A 17,632-nucleotide genomic window follows, 5' to 3' on the forward strand; every position below is an offset into this window, starting at 1 on the left:
ACAACATTATCTAATGGACCTATCGTAATTAATAATTCCCTCTTTTATGATACAAATTCAGTTCAAACTTAAATGAAAGAAACAACACTAAAAAAGGGAACTTTGTAACCAATTGATAAAAGGTAAACTGAGCAATATCACAACCAAGAAAGGGAAAATATACATACTCTCCCATGATTATTATTGGTTGAATTGAACTAAAAGTTTAAAAGTGACCAAAACCAAGGGAAAAATAGAAAATTGCAGAAGCAAAAATGAAGTCTCACTGATTTATGACTATACATTTTGTTAATTCTCTTATTTTGTCTTTTATTACAACATTAAGATAAGGCAAGAAAAACTAACAGTGAGTAAGTGGTGCCGGATAAGGAAGAATTAAGGATCAAAAGCAATGATCAATACACTTGGTAATCTGAATGCTCCACGTGTAAAATATGAGATAAATGTGACGGTTATTTTAATGTGTAGATTATTTATTGGGCCTTTAAACTTTGACTTATCTCATCAAGGTTGTGCAGTGGTACTGAGATGGCAGTGGAAGGAGGAAGACACCGTATTGGGTTGATCATTGTGGCAAGGTGAGGAACCAGAAGGAGGGACGTAACCCTTTGGGAGCATGACAGAGAAACGTTGCGAGTCACGTGACTGGTGCATGTTCTTGGACACTATCTTCTTTCTGTGCCTCATCATGTTCTTGTTTCTCCTTGTTCTTCTCTTCTTGAGGCGTTCTTGTTTGGTGAAAGGGGTGGTGTAGGGAGTGTTCTTGAGGTAGAACATTTGGTAGTGTTGTGGAGGGGTGATGGTTGGAGAAGGGTTTGGGTGCTGGATCTCTGCTAGGGTGGAAGAAGATGAAAAAGAAACTGTGTAAGAGAGGAGGAAGAGAATGAAGAGTGTTATTGTGCACATGCACTTTAGGGTTGGAGTGAGGTTGGCCATGAGACTGAAGAGTTGAGAAGTATGAGAGTATTTGGTGGTGCATTATTTGTGTGGAGAGGAAAAGGAGAGGGAATTATGGAAGTGAGAGTGCCGAGATTGAAGATGAACGAGAATTCCAATGGGTGGTTGAGACTTTTGAGACGATAAAGGGAGAGAAAAAGGAGAGAGGAGAAGATCGATTTGCGAAGAAAAGTTAATAGTATTGGAAGATGGGATCGATTTGTGGCTTATATATAACATAATGATGTCCTATCACTACTTTTTCATATAGGATTCATTTTTTTCTTCTTAAACTAATGCAAGTTATTCAAACTTAAAAACTTATAATTCATCTCCTAATTCTAACACATTCTAAAGTTGTTGTTGATACAAGTAAAAGTTATAGCAGTGTAACTCAATCCTTTTTATAAAATATGGAATAAGATGCACCCATGAATTGATTGATGGTGTTTATAAGGGTCTAGGATGTTTGTAATTCTTGGTGGAAAACTCAAGATCTCTTCATAAAATTATATAATTTGAAAACCCTTCACCATCATCCTTTCTCATTTTATTGAGCACTCTACAATAAGTAAAACTTGATGACCCAAATGCAAAGTTTTCATCTTTATCCAAAAATCCCACATAGGTCAAAAGATGACAATTGCAGTCTCATTGAGTTGAGTCAGATGTAGAAAAACTGTTCTTTTAGTTTATCATCCTTTTCCATTAAGTAAGAGAACGAATCCATTAACATGAAAGTGCTAAAGTTATATATATATATATATATATATATATATATTAACTCTTATTTTTATTTTTCAACTCATTCATATGCATAGTTTTATGATTTAATTGAACGAAGATATTTCTTTTATTATGAATAATTTAATATCATTATTACAAAAATGAAAAAGATAAAAATTCTATGTTAAATTTAAATTATTATTAATTTAATATTTGTTTTTTTATGATTTATTCAAATGAATTTAGAAAGAAGAAGAATAAACAATTAAACTATTTTTAAACTTTAATATTTGTTGTTTTAATAATTTTATCAATTTTATTTTAGTAATGTTTGCAAAATCAATAAATTTGTCGGTTATGATAAAAATTTATTTACGTATAATTATGTAATATTTTTTATGATTGTCTTGCTTTTATTTAAATGTTACTTGATATTTTAATTTCGAGTGTATACAATTATAATTCTTTTATAAATATTTAATATTGAAAAAAAAATCAATTGAATATTCAATAATATCATATTTCATTTGATATAATTTTTCTAGGTTTTTTGGAAAAATTAAATAATTTATATTAAAGAAAAACATCTATGAATACGAATATATCTAATAAGAATAGAAATGGAGTAAAAATTTTATATACCATTCAAGTGAATGTGAATTTTATTTTTAAGAATTAAAATAAAATAATAAAATTCATTTATTTTCTGTTACGGTACCTAAATAAGATTCACCTTACTCGCTTAAATGAAAATTTAAACTACAGAAATAAATAACTCACTTTAAAATTATAAAAATTTGAAATATTTAATAAACAAAATTTTTAATTAAAATATAATTAAATATGCAAATTTATAAAAAAGTTGAAAAATTTACTTAAACCTAAAAATAAATACATCAAGACCTAAGTAAACCATAAAAACGAGAAAAGGAACAATAATGTAAAAAAAAAATCACGAAATTAATTTTAATATAATAAATAATATTAATTAATGAGATAAAGATAACAATAAATTCCGTATAAATCATCGTTGAAACTATTTTTAAGCATTTTGATTAAATTTTGATATTTTTTAAAAAAATTTGAATATTTTGTACTTTATGTTTTCATTTATCTTTATTATTAATATTAAAATATTTTCATGGATTAAGTTAAATTTTGTATTTTAATTTGATATCTCACATTTGATAAAAGTAGGTGTGAAATTAAACCTTTTTTCATCTAAAGCAAATTTGAAACCTACAGCTTGATACTGTTGGGGGAGCATCTTTAAACCATATAAAGGTAATAGTTTAATCAAAGGGTTTTGGTTTGCTCACATCAGTCACTAATCAACTTAACTTTGATTTATGCTGTCCCTAACTTTATGCAAATCATAATAAGTGGAATTAATAATCATCCCCAAAACAAAACTCCCTTCCAATTCTTATAAAACAATCAATTTAGCCTCAAATGCTAAAAACTACCGTTTTAGAGTTATTGAGTTTGGAAATACTACTACGATTAAATATTTAAATTTTATTATAGGAATAATAAATAAAAAATGATGAAGGATTATTTTTAATTATCTTCTTTAAATTTTTTTAAGTATTTAGTTTAGTTATTCTTTTATCATTGTATTCAAATTTGCTGTACATGTAGAGAAATATGTTTATTCAGTATTGTACCAGTTGATTCACAAACTTAATACTATTTATTTTATTATTTAAAGAATTGTTAAATTTATAATATATTTTTTTTTTATTTTATGAAAAGTATTAAATTTTTTCTTGAATTTAATATATAACTATATAATAAGTATTCTTTTTATTTAGTGTATACAAATTATTTAAGTTAAATATTTTTAAGTTTCTAAATTTTGATTCGAAATTAGTTTCTATACAAAATTTTGATACATTTTTTTTTCTCTGAACTTTAAAGATTATTCTTATTTAAGTTAAAAATAAGAATTACTCACATTCAACATTTAATTATTTAATAAGTGTCTTTATTTTCATATGTCAATAAGTCACAAAGATATGGAAAGGAGGATGTTAGACAAGATTAAAATTGTTGGTCGAAAGAAAAAGAATTAAAATTTACATAAGATTAAAGCAATAACTCCTGACACTCCATTAAAATTTACACTTTCTTATCTGAATAACAAATATTTGATAATTAAATCTCTAAAATTTTCAATAAAAATACTCTCTTAAAATTATTTATCCAAAAAAAATTATTAAATTAATTTTTTAAATCAATTAGAGAAAAATAATTACACACTTCATACATCGAAGGAGTGTTCTATTCTGTATTCACTTTTGTTTAAAATTATTGAACATTCAGTCAGAATATTATTTGATATACTATTTTACAGAGAATTTTATTGAAATAATTCGATCTTTTCACACCAATACATCATTTTGTATAAAGTAAAGAAAGTAATTGACTTATAGATATGTTATAAAGGAAAATAAAATTAATAATTTATTGGAAGGTGAAAAATATCAGTTATTATGAAACTTTTTATACAATTAAAACTATTTGGAGCTGAAGTAATACGTGTATTTATAACAGTGTTTTAATTTGATAATATTGTAAAATTTATATTGTTAATTCAATTTTTAAATAACTTATTTGCTTTTTATGTTTTTTCAAATGCGTAATTTACTATTCTATACATATTTTTTCTTCATTTGCTTATAAAGATGATTTTTTTCTTTTTATAATTTATCAAATATTTTATTATCATCTATCATTATTTACCGTCTACCTTTAATATAGGTGTTAATAATAACATTCAATTTTTTTTGTATATTCAATAGAACTATATAAAAGATAATACTCAATTATACATTGAAAAATATATTAAAAAAGACAATTTTATTATTCAATGTAACTCCCGTGTGATAATACTTGAAAATATTTCATGTTAAATATATTCAAGAATATCTCATCTTAAAGGGTTAATCTCTGAAATTCTTTTGCATTTATATGTATATTATACTTTCCACCATCTTTACAGTTATATTTATATATCCAGAAATAGAATACGTTATTTTTTTCTCCGGTAAAAAATTCCTACAATATAACTAGATAATAATTACATACTTTTCATAATACTTCCCGTCTTTAGAAAGAACTTATATTAGAAGTTGACCTTCATAAACAGAATTAGGCAAGATATTATGATATGGTATGACGATTGACTAGTAAATTTCTAACGTGTGGGTAAGATAATTAAGAATAGTAAAAACTCTCTTCAAATATATAAATGCATATATATTTTTAATTTATATTTATAAAAAAAGAAAGAGTCAATTAAGTATATTTTATGTTTTTAAAATTTTGATTACATTTTTTCCCATCTAATAAGTTGGTTCATAAAACCTCTAGGAAGATTTGTAAAAATAATAGGATATAATTAAAACGTGTTGAATGCTTCAAACACCATCGATCTGAAAGTTATTCTCACAACGTCCCTTTTCTCGCAGCGGAGAAACCTCTCTCTCTCTCTCTTTGGTCGCATGAGATGATGCAACTTAGGCATAGAATCCCGCTGTTTTTACGCAACCGAATTCTTAGCTAGATTTTCGTGTGTCTTTTGCTCAATTGGAATTGTTGATCGGATCCAACACCATGTCCAAGTCTCTGCCCTACTCCATCAAAGATGTTGACTACGACAACGCCAAGTTTCGCCACCGTTCTTTCTCCAAGGTATGCTTCTCTCTTCAATTTAGATCCAATCCTCGTCGTTTTCCCCAATACCTATCTTTCTTAGCTGCATCCATTCCTTTAATCCTGATCACGCTAATGCGATTCTCTATAATCTTCACATTAGTTTCTCTTTGTACTCCTTGCCATTGTGAGTTTGTAATGCGCATTTGTGTTAGTTTAAGAAGGAATAAAATGTTTAGTTATTTGCTACGTGTCGATTTTCCAGGTTGTTACTCAGAACTTGCTCACCGGTAACCTAAAGCGTGATTGTGTCAGCTGTAGTACAGGAAAGTTTCTATTCTTGATATTGATTTTTGGCGTGGCTTATCTTGTGTTGGCACACTCGAGTTCAGGTGGTGTAGTTTCTAATGATCGAACAATTGTGAATAGAGTCAGTTACGCCAATAGTAGCTTTGTTGATGGTGCTGGCAAAATAAAGAGATTCTGGAGAAGGCCTCCGAGGCTTCCTCCTCGATTATCGCCGGATGAAAAGGTAAGTAGTAATGGCGCTGGCCAGGTATTGGGAAATCCGGATGTTGTTAGGTCAATGTGGATTGCTAGGCAACAGAAGGTTAAGGAAGCTTTTCTTCATGCGTGGTCTGGGTATAAAAAATTTGCCATGGGTAGGGATGAGCTTATGCCACTCAGCCGGCAAGGAGTTGATGGATTAGGAGGGTTAGGTGCGACGGTTGTGGATGCTCTCGATACTGCTATGATTATGGGTCTTGATGAGGTTGTTGCTGAAGCTGGATCCTGGGTTGCGGAACACCTTTCTGAGAGAATTAGGACCAAGGGTCAAGTGAATTTATTTGAAACCACAATTCGGGTTTTGGGTGGACTTTTGAGCGCGTACCATTTAAGTGGTGGGGAAAATGGAATGAACATTACTCAAGCAGGACCTAAACCAGAAGTTTATCTAGCAACTGCTAAGGATTTGGCTGACCGTTTGCTATCTGCTTTTACGACCAGTCCCACTGCTATTCCGTTTAGTGATGTTATTCTTCATGACAAGTCAGCACATCCAGCTCCTGGTGGATTGAGTAGCACGTCAGAAGTTTCCACTGTGCAGCTTGAGTTTAATTATCTCAGTTCTGTATCTGGTGATCAGAAATATGGTTTGGAAGCAATGAAAGTCATGGAGCACATGAAGACTCTTCCAAAATTTGAAGGACTGGTTCCTATCTATATTAGGTATGAAACTGAATATAACGTAATCATTGTGGAATTCGTATTCAATTGGAGTAATTCTGGATAAGTCTTTTGATTGGTTTTGTTCATATACTTATTATATTTTCTTTTTATTTTCTCATCTTGTTTCTACTGACATTTAGTCATCTCTAATAACTAAATGCAGCCCTCACTCTGGCGAATTCAATGGAGAAAATATTAGACTGGGATCTCGTGGTGACAGTTACTATGAGTACTTAATTAAAGTATGGCTTCAGAGTGGAGATAGTAGCAATAGTAATACATCATATCTATATGAAATGTACAAGGAAGCAATGAATGGTGTTAGACATCGTCTTGTTAAGAAATCAATTCCAAATGGACTAGTTTTTGTTGGAGAATTACCTTATGGATTAAACGGTGCTTTCAGCTCAAAAATGGATCACTTGGTATGTGGTACTTTCTAATTTTTAAACTTGGCATTGCAGGAAATTTATTTAGCCATATAGTATAGTTGCTTGAAAATATCATTCAGTAGAAATCGTGCAATAGGTTTGATCTAGTTACTGTGCCATATGTAATATGCTGCAGTCGCTATACCTTAATTATGAACTGCTGGATTGGTTTGTCATTAGAAATTGTCTAATTGTATTTGATGTACGTAAAGTATGAAATTCAATTTTTTATCCCCTTTGAAATTATGATGTTCCCAGTTTCCCACCCTACTACGGTTATGTATGATTCTATAGAAAATTGAACAGCAGATGTTCTTGCAGGTCTGCTCTGTTATCATTGTCCACTGTAACGCTAAGTCATATTCATTCCATAAACATCTTAAAATGCCTATATAATTTGTTTCACATACTGGGAACTAAGTTTTCCTCTTATGTTTAATTATACTGTATATATAATTGGAATCGGTTATGATTTTTTACAATTTAAGCATATTATTAGGGTGCATTTTTTTAGATGAGAACGTCATAATTTTACTCAACGACAACATTCAAATGAACACTGAGCCTATATTTCATGGTTGAGGTTACAAAAGAATGATGGAAAAATGGCAACCATAATTTTCTGAAGCCTGAACCGTATGCCTAGTCCGGAAATTTACATTTACAGTAGCAGTATTAATTCGGAGTAGTAAAATGGGTTCCAATGACAGCTTTAATGCTCTTAGAAAGATTTTGTCCCAAACATATATAGAGAAGATTGAGTTTAATAGATTTCTTTGAGCTGTGGATTTGACAGAGAGTATCAAATAGCTCTTCCGTTTAGTAGAAAAATATCTCTGCTGTCATTTGCTTATTTTTTTTGCCCTCATTTTTCTCATGAAAATTCTGTTGAGCGCATTGATCATAATTAAGATTTAAGAGTTCCCTTGTCAATACTGACTTGTACATATTAACATTGATGTAAAATTGCAATGTCTGCCCTTTCAGGTGTGTTTCCTACCTGGTACTCTTGCACTTGGTGCCACTAAAGGTCTTACAAAGAAACAGGCAATGACAAACAATATGCTTAACTTTGAAGACCTAGAAAATCTGAAGCTAGCAGAAGATCTGACTAAAACATGCTTTGAAATGTATGCAGTAACTTCAACTGGTCTTGCTCCTGAAATTGCTTACTTTCATACCGAGGTTAGTAGACTTTATATAGAACGTTTTATTTCATCAGTTGAAAGAAGATCACAAGAAAAGGCAACATTTATGTTCTATGGTGCTGCTTATGGAAATAATTTGTTTTTCTACAGAAATTTTTCATGGCAAGAATAGAAACATGACATCTTGCCTCTTGCTTTTCGTGTCCAGGATTTTTCTGAAGAAGGTCACGACGGAGGAAATAAGAGCTCAGAATTTGTTAATGATATCATAATAAGACCTGCTGACCGTCATAATCTTCTGAGACCTGAGACTGTGGAGTCGTTGTTTGTTTTGTACCGCATCACAGAAGATCCAAAGTATGATTTCCTCCTATGTTGTATATGATTAGTTTATAGTCATATTTCTTTTAACCATATCTAAGAAACAGTGAAAGTTAGCTTAATTTTTTTTTCCTTGTTTTATTTCTTCATTATTTTTTTGAAATAACTAGATATGACTATCTTGTCTTACAGATATCGTGAATGGGGTTGGCAAATCTTTGAAGCTTTTGAAAAACACACAAAGGTTGATACAGGTGGATATTGTTCCCTGGACGATGTAACCAGTGTTCCTCCTCACAGAAGAGACAAAATGGAGACTTTCTTTCTAGGAGAAACACTCAAGTATTTATACTTACTTTTTTCGGACAGCTCTCTTATTCCTCTGGATAAATTTGTTTTCAACACAGAAGCCCATCCTATACCAATCAATTTGAAGAAATGAGTTTTATTCATCAAAGCCATTCAACAGTCAATTAATAGAAATACGACCCTGTTCTCACAAAGTGAGATGCTTCTTTGAATTCAGTCTAGCATCTCTTACACTGACCAAAAGCAGTTCTGGTTTTAAAGGAAATGATTAGCTGGGTTCTCAGTGATATTAAAAACTGTGAAATACTGTTTGGATCAGGCAATTCATCAGAAAACACATTTAGAGACCGTCAAATTGACTTCCACTCATTTTCTTGGATTTATAGCCGGCCCTATCTGAACGAGATTGTAAAATTTTGTTTTAATTAGTTAACATTGAACAGCGAGCAGCTTTTGTAATTTAATTGTATGATTTTCCATATCTTTCTGAATGCTTAGCATTTTATGATTCGATTACACGGTTGTCATTGTGTTCCAAAAGATCTTATCTATCTTCATAGCATCACGAACACAAATTTTCGTTATCGAGGCACAGAAGAAAGAGACGATCTCCATCTCGGATTACATTTATGTCATCTATCTCTGCATTCTCGGTATTTACTACTTTTGTAGGGTTGAAGCCGCCAAATTTTTCACCTGCAATTTTGCAAGTTTATAGTTAGGAGGACAAAGTGGGAGCAGTAAAATGTTACACTGTTTTTGTTTCTTGAATATAACATGAATTTTTTTGCACCATCTCCCCCTCCGCCCCTTTTCCCCCTTAAAATAGTTGATCCAGTGTTTGTGTGTGTGAAACTATAATTGCTCCTCTATAGGTTCTTATATCATAATTCATAACCAACGTTTTATTTTGAGTCAAAAAGCTTACCGGCAATTTTGAGCAGCTCTTCTAACGAATCGGGCAGGATTATTAATTTTCCGTGGCCTCCCTGTGAGCTACTCTTGCATCCATCTAGCAACTGGATTGTTACTCTCCTTTTGGGAAGCCTTGCCGATTCTATATCACTTGGACAGTTAGAATTTCTTGGATTGGAGTTTGTGGTTATTTTTTCATTTGGATACTTGATGGATCTAATACCTCCATGTCTTCTGTTTCTCGTTGAGCTATCCCTGTCAAGGACGATTTCTGGCTCCTCTATCTCTATTCTAAATTCATCCAACTTCTCCTTTTCATGACTCCTTTTTGGGTCACAAATGCTCTTGTTTTTCGGCTGTTTTGCTAGAGCATTCTGTGTCCACCCTATGGAATTTGCGTTAGGATTTGATTCTCTTTCCAGCAGAATTTCAACAACATCTAGATTCCCTTTGCGTGCAGGGGCACGAGCTTCTCTTGTTTCATGCTCGGGGATCACGCTATGTTTAGTGACTAAATGGTCATCATTAGTCACATTACGCAAACTGATCTCAGACTTTCTAATATNTATGCACTCTCCTTCACCCATTAATGAATGCTCATGTGAACTATTTGTACACTCGTGAGAAGAGCTTCGTATCGTATGATCTCCTTGAAGCAGTTCATTTGGAAACCGCCCAGAATCTGTGCATAGAAATTCAAAGCCAAAATCTTCACGCCCCTTCAACCTCTGTCAAAGCATAAAAAAGTGGTTCAGGAACCTATTATTGTTGGCGGAATGCGCCATAAATGAACTTTATATTAAATATTCCCAATGATTTGAATTTAGAGGTCTTCCATATCCTCACTATTACCATTAAAAGGTTATCCATAATAATCTGTGCGTCTCCTGGATTTGCTTGTAAAACATTCATTAAGGATGTTTTGTTGAGTCTTAAAATCTGCGAAAGTTCTGTTGTACGAACTGTAAAAGGCTGGGGTATCTGATACAAAACTCCAATCTCTCCAAACGCATCAACTGCAACTGCCTTCCCATGAACCTAAATTGTTTAATGTAGAGAGAGAAAGTTATATTTAGTTATTTCATATTTTGAAGCTGAATAAAATGTCATGATCTTGAGCAACTTTACATGATCATGCCCATCGATGTAGCGAACCAGATCCTGCAACAGGTAACAGTTTAAAAAAAAAAAAATTGTCAGTAAACATTCTCCAATATTAATTAATGCTTATTGAATTATTCACGATTTAAGCTAACTCACCACTGCCCCTGAAACCAACACATAAAGTTCCGTGGAGGACTCGTTTTGTAATATGACATCTTCCTTGGGTGGGAAATATTCAGCTTCGATATCTGAAATCTATTATAACAGGGTCACTTGAGTCAATTACGGATATTTTAGCATTAAGACAAAATGTCACGATGATAAAAACAAACAAGGCATGTGGGGTATCGGTATCACCAGTTGGAAAAGGAAATCATGTGAGACTCCTTGGAAAAGGTAGACCTTTTGCACGACAGGAAAAAACAGATGGTGTGCAATGCTTGAACGAATTGCCTTTGGAAGATCATTCAATGTTTCTTGCTGCTTCAGTCCTTCGGTTTTAAACCTCAAACATATATGTGATAACATCTGATCTTGTATGCGATGGGGCAAATTATTTCTTGATGCAAATTCAGAAACTGCATTGACTGTGTCTCTCTGCGGCACCAAAACCAATCCTCTCTTCATTAGACAGAAGAAGTAAAATTCATCTTATCTGAACGAGTAATTTTATTGGAAAGGAGATAGTTAGTTATTGCTGAAAATAAAACTGCAGCGCAGCCAACATTCTATGAAACTAACAGTAGAATTATGCTAGATTTAGATTTGCTGTTTTAAATGTAACACCAAAATGCGGGGCCCACAGAGTATCTAAAATTAGCTTTATGAACATTGTCCTGGATAGTGACTTTGAAGGGCATTATTAAATGAGAAACAGATTTTAATTTAATCTAAAGCATAATAATAATTGGCACTGATAAATTCAGCACTACCAGAAGAGAAAAAACAGGAGTTTGAGAGAGTACATACAAAATTTCTGGTACGGCTGGTCCAGTGGACTACAAGGTTAGTCATGTTTCCAATGATATAGGATGTTAAACCCAAGTTGAACAGCATGTAAGCGATGTCAAACAGCATCTCTCTTGTGTTCTCAGCATGTAAATCCCCATAACCAGTGGTAGTAAGAGTGACAATCGACCAGTATATTGCTGTGACATATCTGTCCCAAAGACTTTCTTCTTTGAAATTTGGGTACACAGCACCAATCCAGGTTCTTTTGGAATCTGGGTACCTATCTGCAATGAGATAGTTAAAGCATCCCGCACAGTGCACAGCAAACAAGGTTACCTGAAATTTTGTGAAAGTGGCAACTCAATTATAGAAAGTACCTTGAAATTGTTACAGCAAGAAGAACAAAGAAAACATATGAATTCAAGTAGCTTACAGCAATGAGCTTTGTGCACCTAGTCCAGAAATAATTGAAGCGAATGTCCTTTTCAAGCCTGAAAGCAAAGCAAAGGCGCCATTAAGAATTGTCATATTCTTGAAATTAGAAGCCTCTGATGAATATGATATGGTGGTATTGGTATACCTTGCAAACAGAGAACTGACTCGTCTCAAACGCCATAACCGAAACATGTTAAAAACTTTGAAGCCAAGCTCCCTGCCACTATTCGTGAAAAGGAAGCTGAAGGACTGAAACGGTATTGTTGAGCAGACATCAAAAGCAAACCAGGAAGATAGGTACCTGCAAGTTTGGTTGGGCCATTTAGAGTAAGCAGAGTTGTTGTAGCATCATTTAGCTTTGAGGAAAAAGTTATGTACATTCACCTGATTGCAATCCTCTTCGGATCATCCACAAGAAGATAAGAATGGTGGTCAAGGTATGCAACAAAGAATGTCAACACTATGTCAATTGCAAAGAAACCATTGACAATGTTGTCTATGATGAATAGAGCGTCTTCCTTGTAAGGCAGAAAGGCAAACTCAAATGGGCAAATCCAAGCTGAGTATATGACTAGAGCAACCAGTACCAACTCCCAAGCCCTGTAATAAAAGAACATGAGAAGATGCAGACACAAACAATATTCATAAGAGTTATGTATCTTCTTGTGACTATATGTAAAGGGTCATTACATCACCTATAGCGAGGATTGAAAGGGGAGATTACGTATCTTCTAAGTCTAATTTCCTGGTTAATTCTGGCTCCAAGAGATGGCAGGAGATCGTCATTGGCCAAAAAGCTTCCATGGGGAATATTACCCATTTGGTATTCATCTAGCCAGAACCTCTGGAAGAAGTTTTTTGTACAGGAAAGCGACATGTGTGTTTAAGTTTGAATCCTCAAGGCTATGTAGAGGTAGTTAAGCGTTCAAGGGATTGAATTGAATCCTAAGGAATTGGCCATATTTATAGTCTGGTTGTAGACTACTTATTCTCTGACTTTTTCCTTATGTAGCCTGTGATAAAGGAACAATAAGGAAGCTTATGAAACTAATGCAAATTAAAAGATAGATAAGGGAGTGGTGAAAACGTGTAGGGAAAATCTTTCGTTTTGCCTCAACAAATTAAGATTGACAAATTGAAGGAGAGTGGAGGAAAAGTGATAGCCCGGCAAGTGGCAGACAAGAGAGTAGAGAGTTTCTGAAATGCAGTTGCAGACAATTTTGTATGCCGACTAGGGGATACAAAGAAGGTGCAATGGTGTTTCTTGCTGCATATATTGTGGTGGTATTGGTGGCCGTGGGGTTGGTTTTGGTTGATGTGGTGGTAGCTCCATTGCTACATAAAAGGGTAGAAATTATATAATAAAAATATAGCCTTGCTTTTGAAGAATAGATTCAGGATGAAACATATTGGTTAGTGTTTAGTTCACATATCAAAGGACAAACCATACCAGACAGACAATAGAATGAGTGGGGATTCTATGTAAATATGACACGTGGGCCAGTAAGCCTTTTTCTAGGGGGTTGTAACACACTAATACTTGTCCAAAACCCACTAACAGAAAATCTCAATTATCAATCAATGTAGCTGATTATCAAGATATCTTCATGTGCTAATTCACCTCCTTTCTTTTTCTTTGTAGTTTTGGAATGGCCGACAATGAATGCTTCAGATTACTGCCGACCTTTGATTAAAGGGCCTTGTGGCCCATATATGATTAGGTGATGATAATCTACTGCATGTGGATTATATATTGTGAAGTAATGTGTTGATAAATGTTTTAGAATTATGAGGTAAAATCATGTATTGGCAGCATTTTTCTTTCTATTCTCTCCATTCATTCATTCTTGTCTTTAAGCCACAAGGTAGGATGTCTACATTGCAAGGTAACAAAAGTAACTATAGTTTGTTTGACGTTTTGAAATAGCTGATGGAAAGGAATGAAGCACAATATACTTCTGGTTTTTGAAGGAAGAATAAAGTTGAGAGCTCTCATTAGTTAATTTAGCATGTGGAAGAGGGTCATTATCTAAGTACTGGTCCCGTATGAATATCTCACAAGAATCTTTCCCGAGATAATGGGGGGGGGGATAGCATAAACCCACTTGCTTCTGCACAAAGGTTGTGCCAAAGAGAGGAGAAAAATCTGCTAAAAGGCCAAAAACATGCGAGCTAAATATAAATAGGACTTCTGGTATAGTATATGAGTCTTGGAAGAATGCATGTGCAGGATACATAGAACATATTTTGGATTTTATGCACATGGAACAAGAAAGAGTGCGTTGTATACAGCACAATTTGACAGTTAACAGAAAATTGTTAGTAAAAGTGAACTGAAAAGAAGATCTTTGTCAGTGAATTGAAAGAGAATTGCAAAGTGAACTTGGTAGGACATCTAAGACAAAGTATCGAGACATTAAGCGAAACTTGATACTCATATTTACACTCAAACATTTATCCAACCGTAGTATGCAAGCAATGGCTGATAAGCATCTTAATAATGATTAATGCAATTATGCAAACATGGAAGTGGGGTTGTGGCAGACTGTTTGTTTCTTGTGGTGGCGCCGCCAGAGAAGCCCCACCTCTCGTGGGAGGCATGTTCTCGAGGTACACAGATACATGTAGAAGGATGTCAATGTGGCAGTGTGACCACGTGGACTATATAAGGGTGTTTTTCAGGGTTCCTTTGATTACTAATACGAATCATCCAAAATCTTGTTGGTTAAGGATTACTGTGTAGAACTCTTGAGTGTGGTTTAGTTCTCCATGGTTAAATCACGAATCATTATTCTCGTGGATGTTGACAATGCATTGCCAATTCTCACTATCCATGTAACCTTTAATGTTTCTCACCAACTCTATAGCATATTGAATTGAATTGGTGTCACAAAATGTGGTTTAGCTTCTCCTTTAACAGTCCCACTGGAGGATAAATTTTGTCAGAATAAAAAATGATGATGTTGTATTAGGCAATGAAGTGATTTTGAAATGTGCATAGAGCATAGAAAACTTTTCTCTCCCATGAAAAAGATAGATTTTTGGGTTTGGTATCAATTGGGGCTCACTTTTGCTTGTTTGCGATGGACACAGGTATCAAATGAATATATGTTATTATTTTAAAGATATATACATATATAAGGAAAGAGACTGCGGGAACAACACTTCTAATAAGAGTGCTAATTAATTAATGTAAACTAAAACGTAAGATAGATTCTAGAAAAAAAAAAGAATATTTGTCTGATGAAACTGCGAAGAGAAGTTGAGGGATGGTCCATTAAAAGGGTCATCTTTAATTATTTGTAAGATAAATTTGCAGCATTTGGGCATCACCATCACCATCGAGTGGTCCTCTTTAATTAAGTAGTGATACAAAAATTACGTGATTTCTGAAATATGACCCAATTGAATGTTTAGATTTCCATAAATAAGTGTCACTTTCTAGAGAATGAAAAATTTGGCATCTTTTGGTATTTTTAGTGACGATTTCTGCATGTGAAGTTCAATTACAATGTTGCATTTCTAGTAGGAAGCGAAAACCAAATCCATCGTTACTCTTTATTTGAAAATTAACATGCACCATACTGGATGCAACATTATTCAAACATTCTTGTTTTAGATAATGTTCATCTATCTTTAAGGATTAACATGTTTCATGAATCATTCATAAAAAAGATTTCTTATAATAAATATATTTATACTAAATAATAATCATAATAAATATAATAACATTAAATAATAATATTAATTATATATTAATTTTAACTATAATGACAAAATAATAATTTTAAATTTCAATATATTAAAATTTATTTTTATAAATTCACAATTATTTAAAAATTTTTCTTAAATCTAGTCACATTTATCTCTAAATTTCTTTATATATATATATATATATATATATATTTTAATTTTAAATCCTCTCATATTCATTAATTCATTATCTTTCAAGTCTCTTAAAAAAAAAATTCCTTCTGAGTCTAATTTTATGGAGCGAATGAACTATGAATATGAAAATATTATATACTAGGTAAATTCTATTAGAATTCATATTTTGAAAACTATTTTTAACAACTTTTTAATATAAGGACAGGTTTCATTACCCTGTATAAAGTCTTGACATCTGTCTATCTAGCTTGGCATTTGTTCCATTTTATCTATGCATAAGCACTTGACATCTGTCCATTTGGCTCTAAAACTGTATATCAGTGCTTCCTTCGAATGCTGTCTCGGTGTGTACTGTCTTGTATGTTTTTTCCTTCTTCTTCTTCACTGCATCTCCGCGAAAACCTATTCCTCTTTGTAAAGGGGTATGCTTTTGGGTGTGGAGTTTTGTTGGGTTGGTATTTTAGGGTCTAGGATTCTGTTTGATTATTTTTTTTTTTTTCATTTGGAGTTGTGTTGGAATATGGGTCGTGGGTTTTCTCGACAATTTTGGGTTCTGTTTGTGGTGCTGTTTGGGTGTGGAGTTTTCTTGGGTCGGTATTTGTTGTGCCAGAGTACATCTCCATTGTGTTTCTGGGTTTAGTTGTTGGTATTTAAATTTTTAAGTGCTTAGAAGTTTTTTTTTTTTTTTTGTTAAGTGCTTAACTCATGTCCTTTGTTTTCAGTTGGAGAATGTTGGGATGAAAATTTTTGCAATAGAATCACTTGATTTTGATTCCGTCTAACTTATTATATACTATCTATTACTGGAACTGCTATGTAGGAAATGAATTCTTTAAGCAGCAGAAGTATCCCGAGGCATACAAAGAAAACCGAAAGATCCTAGGATATTAAATCTATTTGAATATAATTGATAATACTTATATTTAATGGAAAATGCTGGTCTTTATCTGTCTAAACTCTTCAATGCTTTCAAGCTCTATAGTAACAGAGCAGCATGATATACTAAGCTGAAGGTTTAAAGGATGTATTGAATAATGGCAAAGCACGATATACCAACGGGTCTAAGTTTAATGTACAGAATAGTGGTAATGTATATAATTGCAGAATTTTTTTTGTTTTTGGATTTTGGTTCTTTGTTTATTTCATTTTGTGTTACTTGCTGTTTTGATCTTTTTGTGTTGATTCTATTCCCCTGTGATATGTTATGTCTAATAACATAAACATATAATGTTGGGTTTTTTGTTTTGGTACCCTTCATTGGCATTCTATATGGTTTGGGCTCCTTTAAGAAGAAGGGACAAAAGCAAATAAGGTGTATGATCTGATGTGTTTTCACAAGATAACGTGTTAATTGAAAGTTTAATAAGCTGTGATGTTTTGATTCCGTATAAGATTTGAATATTGTACTTTGTTTCTAAAACTTCCAATAAACAAGAGAAAATAATCACAAACCCCAAAATTTTCCTGTCAAAGTCTATACTAAAATTGATCCAAAATAAATACAATGGTGTCAAAGAAAGACAACGAACAAAAATAAATACGTTTAAGGGATAAAAAATATAACCAAGTTTAATTTATCAT

The 17,632-nt window shown here is 32.7% G+C and overlaps 2 protein-coding genes across 2 annotated transcripts; one reads left to right on the plus strand and one right to left on the minus strand.

Annotated features, from left to right (window-relative positions):
• Positions 1 to 5,076: 5,076 nt before the first annotated feature.
• LOC106775885 (mannosyl-oligosaccharide 1,2-alpha-mannosidase MNS3) lies at positions 5,077 to 9,274 on the plus strand. The gene is made up of 6 exons (XM_014663120.2): positions 5,077 to 5,358; positions 5,585 to 6,549; positions 6,713 to 6,974; positions 7,968 to 8,165; positions 8,337 to 8,485; positions 8,642 to 9,274. The coding sequence occupies exons 1-6, from the start codon at positions 5,281 to 5,283 to the stop codon at positions 8,889 to 8,891; spliced, it is 1,902 nt and encodes a 633-aa protein (XP_014518606.1). The 5' UTR covers positions 5,077 to 5,280; the 3' UTR covers positions 8,892 to 9,274.
• A 26-nt stretch (positions 9,275 to 9,300) lies between these two features.
• LOC106775884 (potassium channel KAT1-like) lies at positions 9,301 to 13,876 on the minus strand. The gene is made up of 11 exons (XM_014663119.2): positions 12,859 to 13,876; positions 12,548 to 12,763; positions 12,309 to 12,464; positions 12,162 to 12,219; positions 11,747 to 12,064; positions 11,135 to 11,374; positions 10,934 to 11,032; positions 10,802 to 10,834; positions 10,526 to 10,711; positions 9,687 to 10,401; positions 9,301 to 9,454 (listed from the first exon to the last, which is right to left on the minus strand). The coding sequence occupies exons 1-11, from the start codon at positions 13,038 to 13,040 to the stop codon at positions 9,321 to 9,323; spliced, it is 2,337 nt and encodes a 778-aa protein (XP_014518605.1). The 5' UTR covers positions 13,041 to 13,876; the 3' UTR covers positions 9,301 to 9,320.
• Positions 13,877 to 17,632: the final 3,756 nt, after the last annotated feature.

The sequence above is a fragment of the Vigna radiata genome, chromosome 10 (assembly GCF_000741045.1).
Source record: "Vigna radiata var. radiata cultivar VC1973A chromosome 10, Vradiata_ver6, whole genome shotgun sequence".
Taxonomy (NCBI): Eukaryota; Viridiplantae; Streptophyta; class Magnoliopsida; order Fabales; family Fabaceae; genus Vigna; species Vigna radiata.